Genomic DNA, 13,612 nt, shown 5'->3' with positions numbered 1-13,612 from the left:
AAGATTGAACTAGATGGACCCAGGTCTTTTTTCAACCTATGTAACTATGAAAATGACAAGAAAGATAGTTCATCTGGAAGGATCTTATTAAATCTGCACATTCTGACACTGAGTGAGATTGAAAGCAAATCTGAGGGCTCCTGGTAAATTAGATTTAATGTGGAGATGGATTCAGCCAGATAATCTTTTCCTGTCATTAAAAAAAACTGAATTTAAAGGATGTTAAAGTAATTGAATTTATTAATTGCCGGCGTTATTTCGAAAATGAATATAAAGTGAAACTAATTAAATGCAAAAAAAAAAAGAGGGTAATTTCTGATTTGCTAAATTGATACTCTTGTCACGATACAAAGAAGGTTTAGTGATTTGGGGTTTTGAAACGTAACCATCGTTTTAATTTTTATTTCAGAAATCAATAGTACATATGAAAATAAGCAACTTTGTAATAATCAGACAAATCTGCTTCTTTCTCTGCCAGAACTGATCAGTGATTATCAACATTCTCAGTTCTGAGGTAAAATCCGTATTATATGAAGACTTTCCCATTACTGAGATAGGAGATGAGCGCTACTACTGATGAGATTGTATGTAGATAGAAGAGTGGGAGGGGTAGACCTCTGCCTTTGGCTCCTTCCTCTGCCTCTAGCTCCTTCCTCTGCCTCTAGCTCCTCTCACTGCCTCTAGCTCCTCTTTCTGCCTCTAGCTCCTCCCTCTGCCTCTAGCTCCTCCCTCTGCCTCTAGCGCCTTCCTCTGCCTCTAGCTCCTTCCTCTGCCTCTAGCTCCTCCCTCTGCCTCTAGCGCCTTCATCTGCCTCTAGCTCCTCCCTCTGGTTCTAGGTCCTCCCTCTAGCTCCTCCCTCTGCCTCTAGCTCCTTTCTCTGCCTCTAGGTCCTCTCTCTTAGCTCCTCCCTCTTCCTCTAGCTCCTTTCTCTGCCTCTAGGTCCTCTCTCTTAGCTCCTCCCTCTGCCTCTAACTCCTCCATTCTCCTGTCATCATAGACTCTCATCACTGAACACAGATTTTACCTCAGAATTGAGAATGTTGATAATGACTGATCACTTGTGGCAGAGAAAGAAGCAAATTTGTCTGGTAAGATAGAATACAAAGTTGCTTATTTTGATTTGTAAAATTGATTTAATTAAATGAAAATTAAAACAACGGTTACCCTTTTAACTATTTGTCTTGCAAATATAAGGCAGTATCATTAGATGGCAGTTTAGATGGCAAGAGCCGCTAAGCACACTGATTGGCTATAGCGCTTTTTACTTGACATCAGTGTGGCAGACAATAAAAAAACACTGATGCAGTGGCAGAGACCTGGTGCTGGACCTGGGGAGGGGATGTAAAGAGAAGGTTTTTTTGTTTTGTTTTTTTAACAACCTGTTCCTGGGGATCACAATTTTCCATCAAACAAAAGACAACCCTTCGATCATTACTTGCAGAATATTGTTGGTGGTTTCCAATACGGTCTACATACAACTGATGAGGTGAAACAGAGAGTTAGTGCTTGTGGCAATGATTCTTAACATTGTCTAGTATCACTTAGTGAATGTTTTTATACATTTTTCAAGTGCTTTTTCTTATTATAGCTTGAAAATATCAATAACGGGATTATCCAGGACATTTACATTGACTGCCTGTCCTTAGGATAAGTCATCAATATGTGATAAGTGGTGAGCGTCTTCCCAGTGCTGGCGGTGCTGGCTGGAAGAGACCTGTGGTGGCTCTGCACGGATTCAAATAGGAGGCGGATGTGCAGTATCCTGTGACCACTATACAGGTGGCGGAGCTGTTCTAGGCAGTTTCTCCTGTGCGCTCCAAGCCGCTACCAGAAACAGCTGATCAGCGGGGATGTTGCACCTCCACCAATCAAATATTGATTACCTATCCTAAGGATGGGATAGGCCATCAGTGTAAAAGTCCAGGACAGCCCCGTTAAATGAATAGAGGTTTAAGTAGTCTTACATTAACACATTAGTAAAAACTGAATAATACTTATTTCTCACCCAGGGATCCGTTTGTTGTAATAGCTATTCTGTATAATTCTTTATAACTATAGATATGAATACGGTTAATATACAATTTATCTGCCCTTCTAGTGGTGTGACAGTAATATACATCAATAACTTGTTGACAAGTCTCTGAGTCACTTTCATGAGTGGGTGGCAGAAACCCTCCACTAAACCTGCTTTGAGTCATTCTAGTTAAGGAGTAAAAATGGAAGCTACAATTTTCTAGTAGAAGGAACGCTTCAAAATAAAGTATGTTCTAGTCGGAAGTCATTTTGTTTTAATCAAATTCTATTGAACAGTTGTTACTAGCAGGATCTTATCATGAAAACGTAAAAAAATGATTCAGCAATCATGCAAAAATTATATTATTATTTTCTTCTTAATAAACATCCGGAGGTGAGATGCAGTCATGACCGAAAGTTTTGACTTTTAGGCTATGTGCGCACTTACCGGATTTTTCGCGGATTTTGCCGCGGATTTGCTGCATGTTTCGCTGCAGAAAATGTTCATAACATCTCTGCAGTGAATCACCAGCAAATCCTATGGAGAAAAAAAATCCTGTGCGCACTGGGCGGAATTTGACAGCTGCGTGTTTTGCTGCGGGAATCCCGCAGCAAAAACAAGTGCATGTCACTTCTTTTCCGCACGTCGCTGCGGGATTTCTCTCCATTGACTCAATGTTAATCAAGAAATCCCGCAGGGAATAACGCAGGCAGCAAATTCTGTGCGGTTCACTGCGTTTTCCTGCGTTATTCCCTGCGGTATTTTGCGGTTTACCTCCGGTAATGTGCATCGCTTGTCTGCGGTTTTGCAGGGAAGTGATGTCATTACAGGAAGAGGAAGCCGTGCAGAGTAAACACACACACAGATCACACACACACACATCACAGACATAGATCACATAGACACAGAACACATAGAACACACATAGAAAGAAAACGGAAATATAGAAAAAAAAGAACGTGGGCTCCGCTGCATATTTACCGTCCAGCCGAGGTAAGCACACAGCGGCGGCCCGGTATCCTCAGGCTGGGGAGGGAGAGGGGCAGGGGTAATGTCCCCCGCCTCACTCCCCCTCCGGCAGCCGAGAATATCAGCCGCAGCTGCCCCGGCACTGTCGCATGCAATATGCGACAATACCGGCGTGTCCTCGGCTCTTCTTGCCACCGTGTAGCAGTGGTGGCAAGGTAATACAAGGGGTTAATGGTGATGGGGGACCACCGCCATTAACTCCAGGCTTGATCATGGCAGCGTCTATGTGACAGCTGACATGATCAACCCGTAAGTAAAGTGAAGAAAACACAGACACCGAAAAATCCTTTATTTTAAATAAAACAAACAAGCCTCGTTCACCATTTTATTAACCCCTCCCGCACCAAAGCTCCGGCGTAATCCAGGTCCGACGTCCAGCGCTGCCTCTATCCAGCCGCGACTGTCACAGAGACAGGCTGAATGCAGCAGAGGTAATTACCGGTCATTTCCCACGGCCGGTAATGTGAACTCACTGCCGACCGTGGGAAATGCAGCGATCTGTCATCTATCTCTCTATCTATCTATCCCTCTGTCTGTCTATCTATCTATCCCTCTATCTATTCTTCTGTCTATCTACTCTCAGAATTAAATGACTTTTTTTTTTTTTTTTTCTTCAATGTGCTTTATTGCATTGAAAGCAATAAAGCACATCCCAACCCGCACGCGGCAAAACCGCGGCAATACCGCGAATAATACCGCGGTAAAACCGCAGCAAACCGCGGCAAACCGCATGCGGTTTTCGGGTGCGGTTTCCGGCGGTTTTTTACCGCGGGTGCGGTAATCTTTGAGGGCATGCGGAATTTTCTCAAGAAAATTCCACTTCCCAGTGCGCACAGAGCCTTAGTCATGTTTCTATTGTTAGCGAAGTACCGATAGAAGCATTTCATAAGGTTTTACACTTTTATTGAATATGCAAAGATATGGAAGAAGACTTGAACTCCAATGTCACTTACTGGAAGTAGCAATCCTAAAAGTCAGTGTCTACTCTTTAATGGGGACTTTTAGGATTGCTGCTTCCAATAGGCGGCACTAAAGTTCAAATCTTCTTCTCTGAAGAGACAATGTGCATATTTAATTTCCCAGAGGAGCATTATGGCATTTAAGTATCCTCACACTGACAAGAGTGAACATGTGGGCTCACTCTTTAAGCTCACCGGCACCCTGGGATCACCATGGTGTGGTCTCTATTTGTTGATATGGCATTCCAAGGCCAAGTAACAGTCTAAAGGCCCAATCACACACCACAACTTACCAGCGATCCCAAAAACGATGCGACCTGATAGCGATCGCAGCAGGGGCATAACGACTGCGGTCGCAGAGGTGGCCACTGCGACCGGGCCCGCAGGGTTATAGGGGCCCGGCAGATGCTCTGCAGAGCCGAGCGCCGGGCCCCTATGTGTAGTGCCGCTGTGTAGTGGCCGACAATGTGACCGTCAGGGGGCCGGCCTGTGAGTCAGGGGAGCCCAGTGTCAGTAGAGGGGCCCCTGACCTGGAGAGGCCCACCAGGCGTTTCTGAGCTGCAGCAGAGCAGGAGTGCTCCTGACCTGCACAGCAGACGGAATAATCCATCCTGCAGGACCTGTGGTGATGTCACGCCCATATGACTGTGTGGGAGGAGACACAGGATGCCGGGTAGAAAGCAAAGATACTGAATCCTGAAGGAGATTTGGACGCATGATGACTGGTAATAAGAAAAGAGGGGACATGAGGGGGACGGGGGTGCAGGGTGAGTGGCATATGAGGGCTGCAGACTGTGACAGAAGGGTGTGAAGGGGTGCAGAGTGTTTGAGAGGGGTAAGTTGGGGTACAGGCAGGGTGAGAGATGGGGGTGTAGTGTGTGTGATATGGGGGGTGCAGGCTGTATGGGGAGCAGGGTGTGTGACATGGGGGTGTAGTGTGTGTGATCTGGGGGGTGAAGGCTGTATGGGGAGCAGGGTGTCTGAGATATGGGGGTATAGTGTGTGTGATATGGGGGGTGCAGGCTGTGTGACATGGGGGTGTAGTGTGTGTGATCTGGGGGGTGCAGGCTGTATGGGGAGCAGGGTGTGTGAGATGTTGGGGTGTAGTGTGTGATATGGGGGTGCAGGCTGTATGGGGAGCAGTGTGTGTGATATATGGGGGTGTAGTGTGTGTGTCATATGGGGGTGCAGGCTGTATGGGGAGCAGGGTGTGTGACATGGGGGTGTAGTGTGTGTGATCTGGGGGGTGCAGGCTGTATGGGGAGCAGGGTGTGTGAGATGTTGGGGTGTAGTGTGTGTGATATGGGGGGTGCAGGCTGTATGGGGAGCAGGGTGTGTGAGATATGGGGGTGTAGTGTGTGTGATATGAGGGTGCAGGCTGTATGGGGAGCAGGGTGTGTGACATATGGGGGCAGGGGTGTAACTACCGCGGTCGCAGGGGTCGGAAGGAGAAGAGAGGTGCTTGTTTTTTTTTATTTTGCTGGCTGCATGATACATGGAGGTCTATGGGACTGCATAATAAACATGAAGGACACCTTATACATGGACTAGGGGTGCATTATACATGGAGGACTATGGGGCTGAATAATACAAAATGATGATTTATGGCGCTGCATTATAATACATATAGGACAATGGGGGCTACATTATAATATATGGAGGAATATGGAGCCTACCTTATACATGGACTATGGGGGTGCATTATAAAACATGGAGGCCTATGTGGTGCAGTATAATATATTGAGAACTATGGGTTGAATTATAATACATGGAGAACTATGGGGGTGCATTATAATATATGAAGGGATATGTGGGACCCTTTATACTATATGGAAGGCTATGTGGGAGCCATTATTGTATTTGGAGAACTATATACAAGGGGGGACAAAGATACAAGCAGGGGATGGGAACGTTTTGTGCTCAGGGAAAAAGGCTCTTTCTCTCAGCACCCAGCTTTCCCATGCTCTGATATGGGAAAGCTGCGTGCTGATGGAATGATGTATAGCAGAGCATGGGGAAGCTGGGTGCCGAGGACAAGATGGATATCAGAACATGGGAAAGCTGGGTGCTGATAGAGGGATTTCACATCATGGGAAACCTGTGTGCGCAGGGTAAAAGCCAAGTGTCAGTGTCATTATCCCGTACCCTAAGTGTCGGTGTACGTGGAGGGGGGCCCCAGTCCAAATTTTGCACCAGGGCCCATCAAACGCTAGTTACGCCACTGGATCGCAGGTAAGTCGCTGGGAGGTCGCAGGTGAGATGTCACACAGTCAGATCTTACCAGCGATGCTGTATAACGATCTCAGCAGTCACTGTGACCCTGTCACACAGTGTCAAACACAGCGATGTGTCCTGCCCAGCAGGACATCGCCTTTGAAGAAAATGGTCTGGACCATTCTGCAACGACTAGAGATCTCACAGCAGGGGCCTGATCGCTGGTAGATGTCACACATAACGAGATCTCTAACGGGATCGCTACTGCGTCACAGAAACCGTGACTCATCTGCGATCTCGTTATGTGTGACGGTACCTTAAGAGTCTGGCAGCTATAGTGACCTGTTCAGAAGTTAGTAACATTTTAGTGGTAAAAAGTATAATTTCTCATTCCTGTGTTTTCACTTTGCAATTAGTCCTAAAAAGCACTTGAAGGTTTAATAAACTACCTGGCTGCAGTTTTGAATATGTTAATGGATCCTTTTGAAAATGGCTCACTTTTGGGGGGGGGGGGGGCTTCCATTACATACTGTAGATCCTCCAAAATCACTTTAATACACAATATATACCTTAAAAAAAAACCCGAACCCTATGGAATCATGAGTCTCACACTCCACTCCGCCCTCTCATACAGACCTGTGTGAATCTCAACGATCTTGATGATTTGGAGCCCATGTGTTCTGCTTGCTGTATATCAGGCAAATATTTGACGACATTTAGGTTCCAGTTTCTATTCTGATTGTGACCTTATTTTCCAAACAACTATATAAACGCTATTTCATAGCTGCTTTTTATCTGTGATGAATATGTTAATCAGCATTCTATAAATAAAGAGAACACTATGTATCCTAGTTTAGCTTTGCCATACTTGTTCGTATCCTCCATAGAGGGTTTTTTTTCTAATCCAGTAACTTCAGGTGATAATATTAAATATTATTATTATTATATATTAAATATTATTATGTGTAATATTAAAAATAGACTTGCATTTTAAATCTGTGACTATAAGGCTATAGTCATTCTCAGCATTTTTGCTACATTTTTTCTGCAGTCAAACCTGCTCACCTGGCAGTAAAAATGCTGCGTTAAAAACCTTTTGCTGCATTTTTGGTTGCGGATTACATGTATGCTTTCTCTATAGTGCATGTATCATAAAGTTAATTTTATTCACCAAAAACACCGAAAAAAATCTGAAAGAATTGTTGTAGATTAAAAAAAACCACTACAGTTCTTAAATATGGTCAGTTAAATAAAAAACAAGCTTGTGCATGAGGTTTCTAAAATGTGATAACCATTTTTTTATACTGTAGGAAGCAGTTTTTAATTTGCATAAAGAATTGCTGCAAAAACAAAGCATGTGAAATAGTCAAATGTTTTAAACATAGCAAAATTTTCCAAAATTTATATGTGCAACAATTTTTGTAACAGTTTGCTAGTGTGCCGCCCCCACGTCAGCAGTCGGGCTGCTCTGATCTGGATCCGCAGTGGCTCGAGGGATTTACGGACCTGGGGGTCGCGCGGACACTCAAATAAAAAGGGGACGTATCTGTACGGGATTGCTGCAAGTACTTTGTGACGCCACCCACGGTGTGTGGTGAGATGTAGCACCACCGCTGCGGTTGGGGAGCACCCGGGGGCGATGGGATGGTAGCTGGATGTTAACCCCTCCATGGGTAGGGATGGTTGCCCCGGGGCTCAGTGTCCTTAACACTGGGAGTGATGTAGGCTGGAGGTGGCGCGCCGGACCGGGGAGTGTTGGTGTACTCACTGTGGAATAATTTCACACAAGTCCTTTGGTAAACCAAGGTGTCAGTTGCCGGCTGCCGCGTCCGGGAGTACTCTGGTCCCACACCCAGGCTGGTGTACCAATGTCCCTTCCTCCGACAGTCTGCAATTTTCTTGTGTTGATTTAACCCTTGTGGAACGGGAGAAATCCACTCCCGGTGTCTTGTGTACCTGAGGAGCCGTTGCCCGCGAACACTGACCCTTGGGATTTCAGTGGGTGATTTCGGATGCCCTATCCCCCGCGGTGGGCTGCCGGTTCACTCTATCTGGGCTGAACTTCTGGAGCTATATAGAGGAAGCTCTGCTTCACTGGTGAACAGGTGCTCAGAGTTAAATAACAGTCAATATAGAGGATAACCTCGGCACACTAAAACTCCCAAATAAGTCAGAAAGTCACAGTAATTTGTAATCCAAAATCACTCTTTATTAGTTCGTTTTTTTGAAAAAAATTATTGCATATATGTTTTTGTCCAAAACAAGTTGACGTTTCGGCCTTCAACCTTCGTCAAACTGGACTTTTCAAAACAAATATAGTTGTGGTAAACACGTCAATCAAGAGAACTGGATAATGAAAAGTAGTTTATACTGTTGTGCTCGTCACTGTTGTTCAGTGACTGTTATAAGGTAGGACTGTACTGTGGTAGGCGCACCAGCCAGGTGCTTTAGTATCTCAGCATAAGGAGACTGCACAGGAGCGCACTATTACAGAACGCACGTCCAGCGGCGGCGAGGACCTAGGCCTTAAGCTCCTCCGGTGCTACCGCCTGCATTAACCCTTGGCCATCCACATAGGTTCCTGAAACCCATAGCACACTTCCCACTGGCATATCCTGTGGAAACGCCGTATATTCCCATACTGCACTTCTGGCAGTGTCATACCAGCAAGGTTGCACACAGCGTGACTCATATTAGACGCTATTATCCTGTCCTTTCCAGTCCTCTATATGAACTTCTGGAGCTAGGCCTGAAACCTGCTCCCGGCCTGGTGAATTAGAGAAGGGGCTTTCAACTGTCTTCTAACTAGGGTCCAGGTACCCCGCCTGTGCACGGTTTTCGGACCTGATCTCCGCTGTCGGTACCGGCGGGCTCCAACCCTGTCCCGGTCCACTTTGGATCTTTCGCGACCGTATTCCCGTCGCCTTTGGACACGGCCCACTGCTTGCCACCTAGCCAGTAGACCAGGGCCACTACCCTGTCTACCCTCACTAGGCTCAGCTTTCATCCTGATAGTCTGTCACTGTCACTCCTCTCCACTTGACCTCCAACTTCAAACTCCAAACTCCTCTGACTTCAACTTCAACTACTGTGTTCCCACCCCCGGATCCTCAAGACCCCTAGGCGGGCGCTCCCAATCCGACTGGTCCTGCCCACTGGTGTGTCATTCTTACCCTGGGGGGGTGGCTAGGATTTTGTGGCTGATGGAACCCTTGTGTGGGAAGGTGTTATGTATGGTGTTATGTACCTCTGTGACCACTTGGCGGCGCCAGGGCGTCACACTAGTGTTTCTTTTAACAACTCTGATCATTACAGCAACATATATTTATGTATGTGTGTATATATACATATATGTATGTATAGTATATATATATAATATAACGCATGTGTGTGTGAGATTAAAGACAGAGTAGCCGAATCCTTGAAATCTCTCCCCCTTCACACACCCGGGTAAAAAACGGACATGTTGCACAGTCCGTTTTGGACATCCGTGTGCCATATCAGTGTGACCGGTACTGGAAAAAAAAACAGATGATACTGAAATTAATGTTTTATTTTTTTTTTTAATGTGTATAAGAAAAATCCTAGTTAAATGCTAGATTGATGGATAGATAATAGATAGCTACACAATATATAGAGAGATAGATATAGATAGGTAAATAGAGAGATAATAGCTATACCACTCACAGTTGCGGCTAAGTCAGTCTCTGCCTGAAGCCACAGAGTGCACACTGTTACAACCTTATGTTACCCCAATTGCCACCACACCAGGGCGATCGGGATGAACCAGGTATAGTGCCAGGATTGTCTCATCTAATGGATGCGAACATTCTGGGCAGCTGCAGTCCGCTATTTTTAGGCTGAGGGCCCAATAAGCATGGGTCTCTGCACCCTAAGAATACCATCCCCCAACTGTCGGTTTTTATCTTGGCTGGGTATCAAAATTTGGGGGGACTACACTCAATTTTTTAAAATCACTTATAATAATTTAAAAATTATTTATAAATATTTCTAAGCACACAGCTGGGGGCTGCATCCTGTAGCTGTATGCTTGGTACCCTAATCCAGTTTTATTTATTTTTACACCACTATAGACACGCACAGTGTGTGATTCCAGGAAGTCACACGGTCTCACATAGGGCAGGGGTGTGGTCTAACTGCAACCAATCAAAGACGCCGGGACTGCTGATGGGCTGGGGAATATGTATGAGGGTAATGAGCAGCCCTGGAAGTAGTGTTAGAGCTGCGCAGGAGGGACTTGGTAAAGTATAACTGCTGTATTCCTATTTTCTTTTTCTTTTGTTTTGTATATTTCAATTACCCGGGGTGCTGGATTCTGATGGATATTTACATGGAGTTCCCTGAGAACGCCAAGGTCGGTGCACGGATATTAGGTATCCCGCTCAGATTCAGACTTTTACAGTCCGGGTTTGCCCATCACTAGATATGAACAGAGCAAGCTGGGTCAAGAGTTGAAGATGGGGATGACTCATGCAGGAAAAATGGACTTCCTGTTTCTACATGAAGCAGAGAGATGATGAAAGAGAAAAATTAACTGGGTAGAAAGGCAGAATTAGCAATTGTAAGTACACAGTGCTATGTAATATGATGATTGCAATATATGAAGAGAATAAAAAATTTGATAGGCGTGCTTCTGTAATCTATTTTTTCTATCTCTTCTCTGGTCAAGTTTTGCTATATAACATCATCACCTTTGTCCTAATTTTGAGGTGTGGAACTTGTAATATTTCAATCAGAACTGCAGTTGTAAGTAGAGGAACTCTTGAGATAAAAATAAGTTTAGCAATATGTTTTCAGTAAGGAGCTTTATTTTTTATATGAGCAATAAATGTAGCATGCAACCAAATAATTTTACAAAATATATAGATTTCTTTGAACTAACAACTATACATTTTATTGGATCATCTGTGTAACAAATTTCCAATTGCCATTTTAAATAAAAAGGGATCTAGCAAGTCATACATTGAGACTCTGTTTTATACACCTGTCTGCGTCATCTGCCTCTCCATTTTTTCATTTTTGCAGCGACCCTTGTAATATAGGGGTAGCTGGGTTTCTGTAAATCAGTTGTGTATTGCAAGATGTTTTATGCCTTAACCAGTCACAGCTGATGGTAAAATTTTGCCCCAAATCAGCATTCATAGCTGGATCAGCTAGGGGAACTCTGGCTGACCCTGATCCCAAAGATATGTCTGAAGGTGACGCCTCCCTAACCCTAGCTCCTGAACAACCCTGATCTAGTGGCTTCCTTCCCTTCACTCAGTAGAGGGCCTGGACACAGGAATAGTTACTGCCACACAAATAGACTGGGGGAAAACCAAAACTCAAAATCACAGCAATCACTCACAGAGGTATAGACAATACGTGCTCAGGAGGAAACTAAAGGAAGGAGGAAATAATCAGGCAACAAGAGTATTTCCACAACACACCAAACAGCACACAGAAGTTCACCAGCAACTGGATATCAAAGCACAAGGACCGGGATCCCATAAAGCTATCATCAGCATGGGAAAACGGGCTCCACCATCTTAACTAAGATGGAGGCGACTATGATAGGTCTCCTGCAACATGTGACTCAAGCAGTAATCCACAGGCTAGCCGTAATTAACTCCTGCAATCCTGATTACTAACGAGCACAGCTGGTCGACGCCTGAGCCTTTCAGTGCAACTCAAAAGCAGTATGTGTCGACTGTTTGACTCTGCTGTGTGAAAAGCGTCAGATGTATTCCTGACACTCGGCGAGTTTTGAGCCAGACACCGTCTGACAATATTGTGTTTTTTGCTGAAATTTTGAGAGAATTGAAGTAAAGTCAGTTGGCTATTTATTTATTTTATCTACATATATGGCAAGTTGACATTTAATAACTTTCCCTTTCAATAAATGAAATAATAACAAAGGTTTGGTTTATTTTTGTTCTTTTGTTCAAGAACCTTTGAAAATGCAGAACATTATTGCATTACATTGACAGCTCACAGCATGAGTAATAGAAGCCGAAGGGGAAGGATTATTAGTTTATGTACCTGGTGTAATGATAGTTAAGCAGGATGTTGTGCTGCACAGTATATTGTCTGCTATATTGCCTTCATTTTATTGATTGCATTATTACTTTCCTGCTTACCTTGCATTGATTGATCATTGCAGATGGCCCTGCTGCATATCCCATCCCAGTGGAGAATATCAAGCCACTTCTTACTGTTGGATTCACATCTGGAGATATTAGTTTGATGAACAACTATGATGACCTGTCACCAACCATTATTCGCTCAGGATTGAAAGGTAAAGACGTCTCTTACATTTGTTTTCATTCTTCAATTTTCCCAACGTTATAACTGTAAGTCATTTTCCTTTTATGTAATTGATGATACCTATTGGCAGTAATTCTTGATCTGGCAAATTAGAGATTTTTTTTATCCTCGGTGCTCATTCTGTTTGACTTTTCTTTCTATGTAGAGCAAATTAATAGCAGTATGAGAGCATAATAAATGACTAGATCCAAAGTCAAGATGAAATGAGAATTTAAGGAGAACCTGTCACCATGAAAGAATGATTCAAATGAAGACATATTTAATACTGAGAATATAGTTTATCATTTCTGAATTATATAAATTATGCATCACAAATGGTAATTACAGCTTTTTACACTTGGGACCTTAACATGTTGCTATTCCTCACATGGATAACCACAAGGGATTTTTTGGCATGTTTTTGCAAAAACATTTGGGCAGTAAAGGGTGTTTTCTAATAGTTAAAATTAGCAGCCCCTAACATATACTGGCTCCACATGCTGACTCTCCCTAGAGATGCTTCCTGTCTCCTCTTCATCGGCGCTGTAGGTATCAAAGCGGAGTAGGCACCTTCCATCTTATTTTTTTGGACTTGTTGATTTGTAACTGCCTTTTGGAATGGGAGCTAAACCTTTGTATCTTAGGTGTTGGAGACGTTGCGATTTGGGTCCACTCATTTATCTGCTCTCCCCCCGTACCTTTGTAAAAGGAAGCTTCTCTGCATACTGATGACGATGAAATGTCTCATTGCCTTTTATTGGCTAAGTCCAATAATGCCCTACGTGGGGGATATTTTATTTTTGAATGTTAATACTTTTTCAAATGTTCTGATGTGATAAAACAGCATATCTTTTTTTTTTTTTTTACTTGGTACATCCACCACGGCACCTGAGGTCCAGCAAGTCTCTGTTCCAACATCAACTATGAGTTGTATTAATAAAAAGTGGAAGTGTTTAGGAACAACAGTAACTCGGTCACAAAATGGCAGACCCCCTACAAATACAGATCGGGATCGCCAAGTGTTATGGCGCATAGTGCATAAAAATCATCATGCTGCCTCAGTAGATGGCGTCCAAACCTCCTCTGGCAT

The 13,612-nt window shown here is 43.9% G+C and overlaps 1 protein-coding gene across 2 annotated transcripts in view; it reads left to right on the top strand.

Moving 5' to 3' along the window:
• Positions 1-13,612, top strand: part of TULP4 (TUB like protein 4) — a 238,575-nt gene that overhangs the window by 177,261 nt on the left and 47,702 nt on the right. For both annotated transcript variants that reach the window (XM_075339647.1, XM_075339648.1), the window contains exon 6: positions 12,380-12,514. In XM_075339647.1, the coding sequence (XP_075195762.1) occupies positions 12,380-12,514 (135 nt within the window). The remainder of the gene's footprint in view (positions 1-12,379; positions 12,515-13,612) is intronic.

This window comes from Anomaloglossus baeobatrachus, chromosome 3, assembly GCF_048569485.1.
Source record: "Anomaloglossus baeobatrachus isolate aAnoBae1 chromosome 3, aAnoBae1.hap1, whole genome shotgun sequence".
Lineage (NCBI taxonomy): Eukaryota > Metazoa > Chordata > Amphibia > Anura > Aromobatidae > Anomaloglossus > Anomaloglossus baeobatrachus.
The sequence above is the reverse complement of the archived record's forward strand: the minus strand, read 5'-3'. Positions and strand labels throughout refer to the sequence as shown.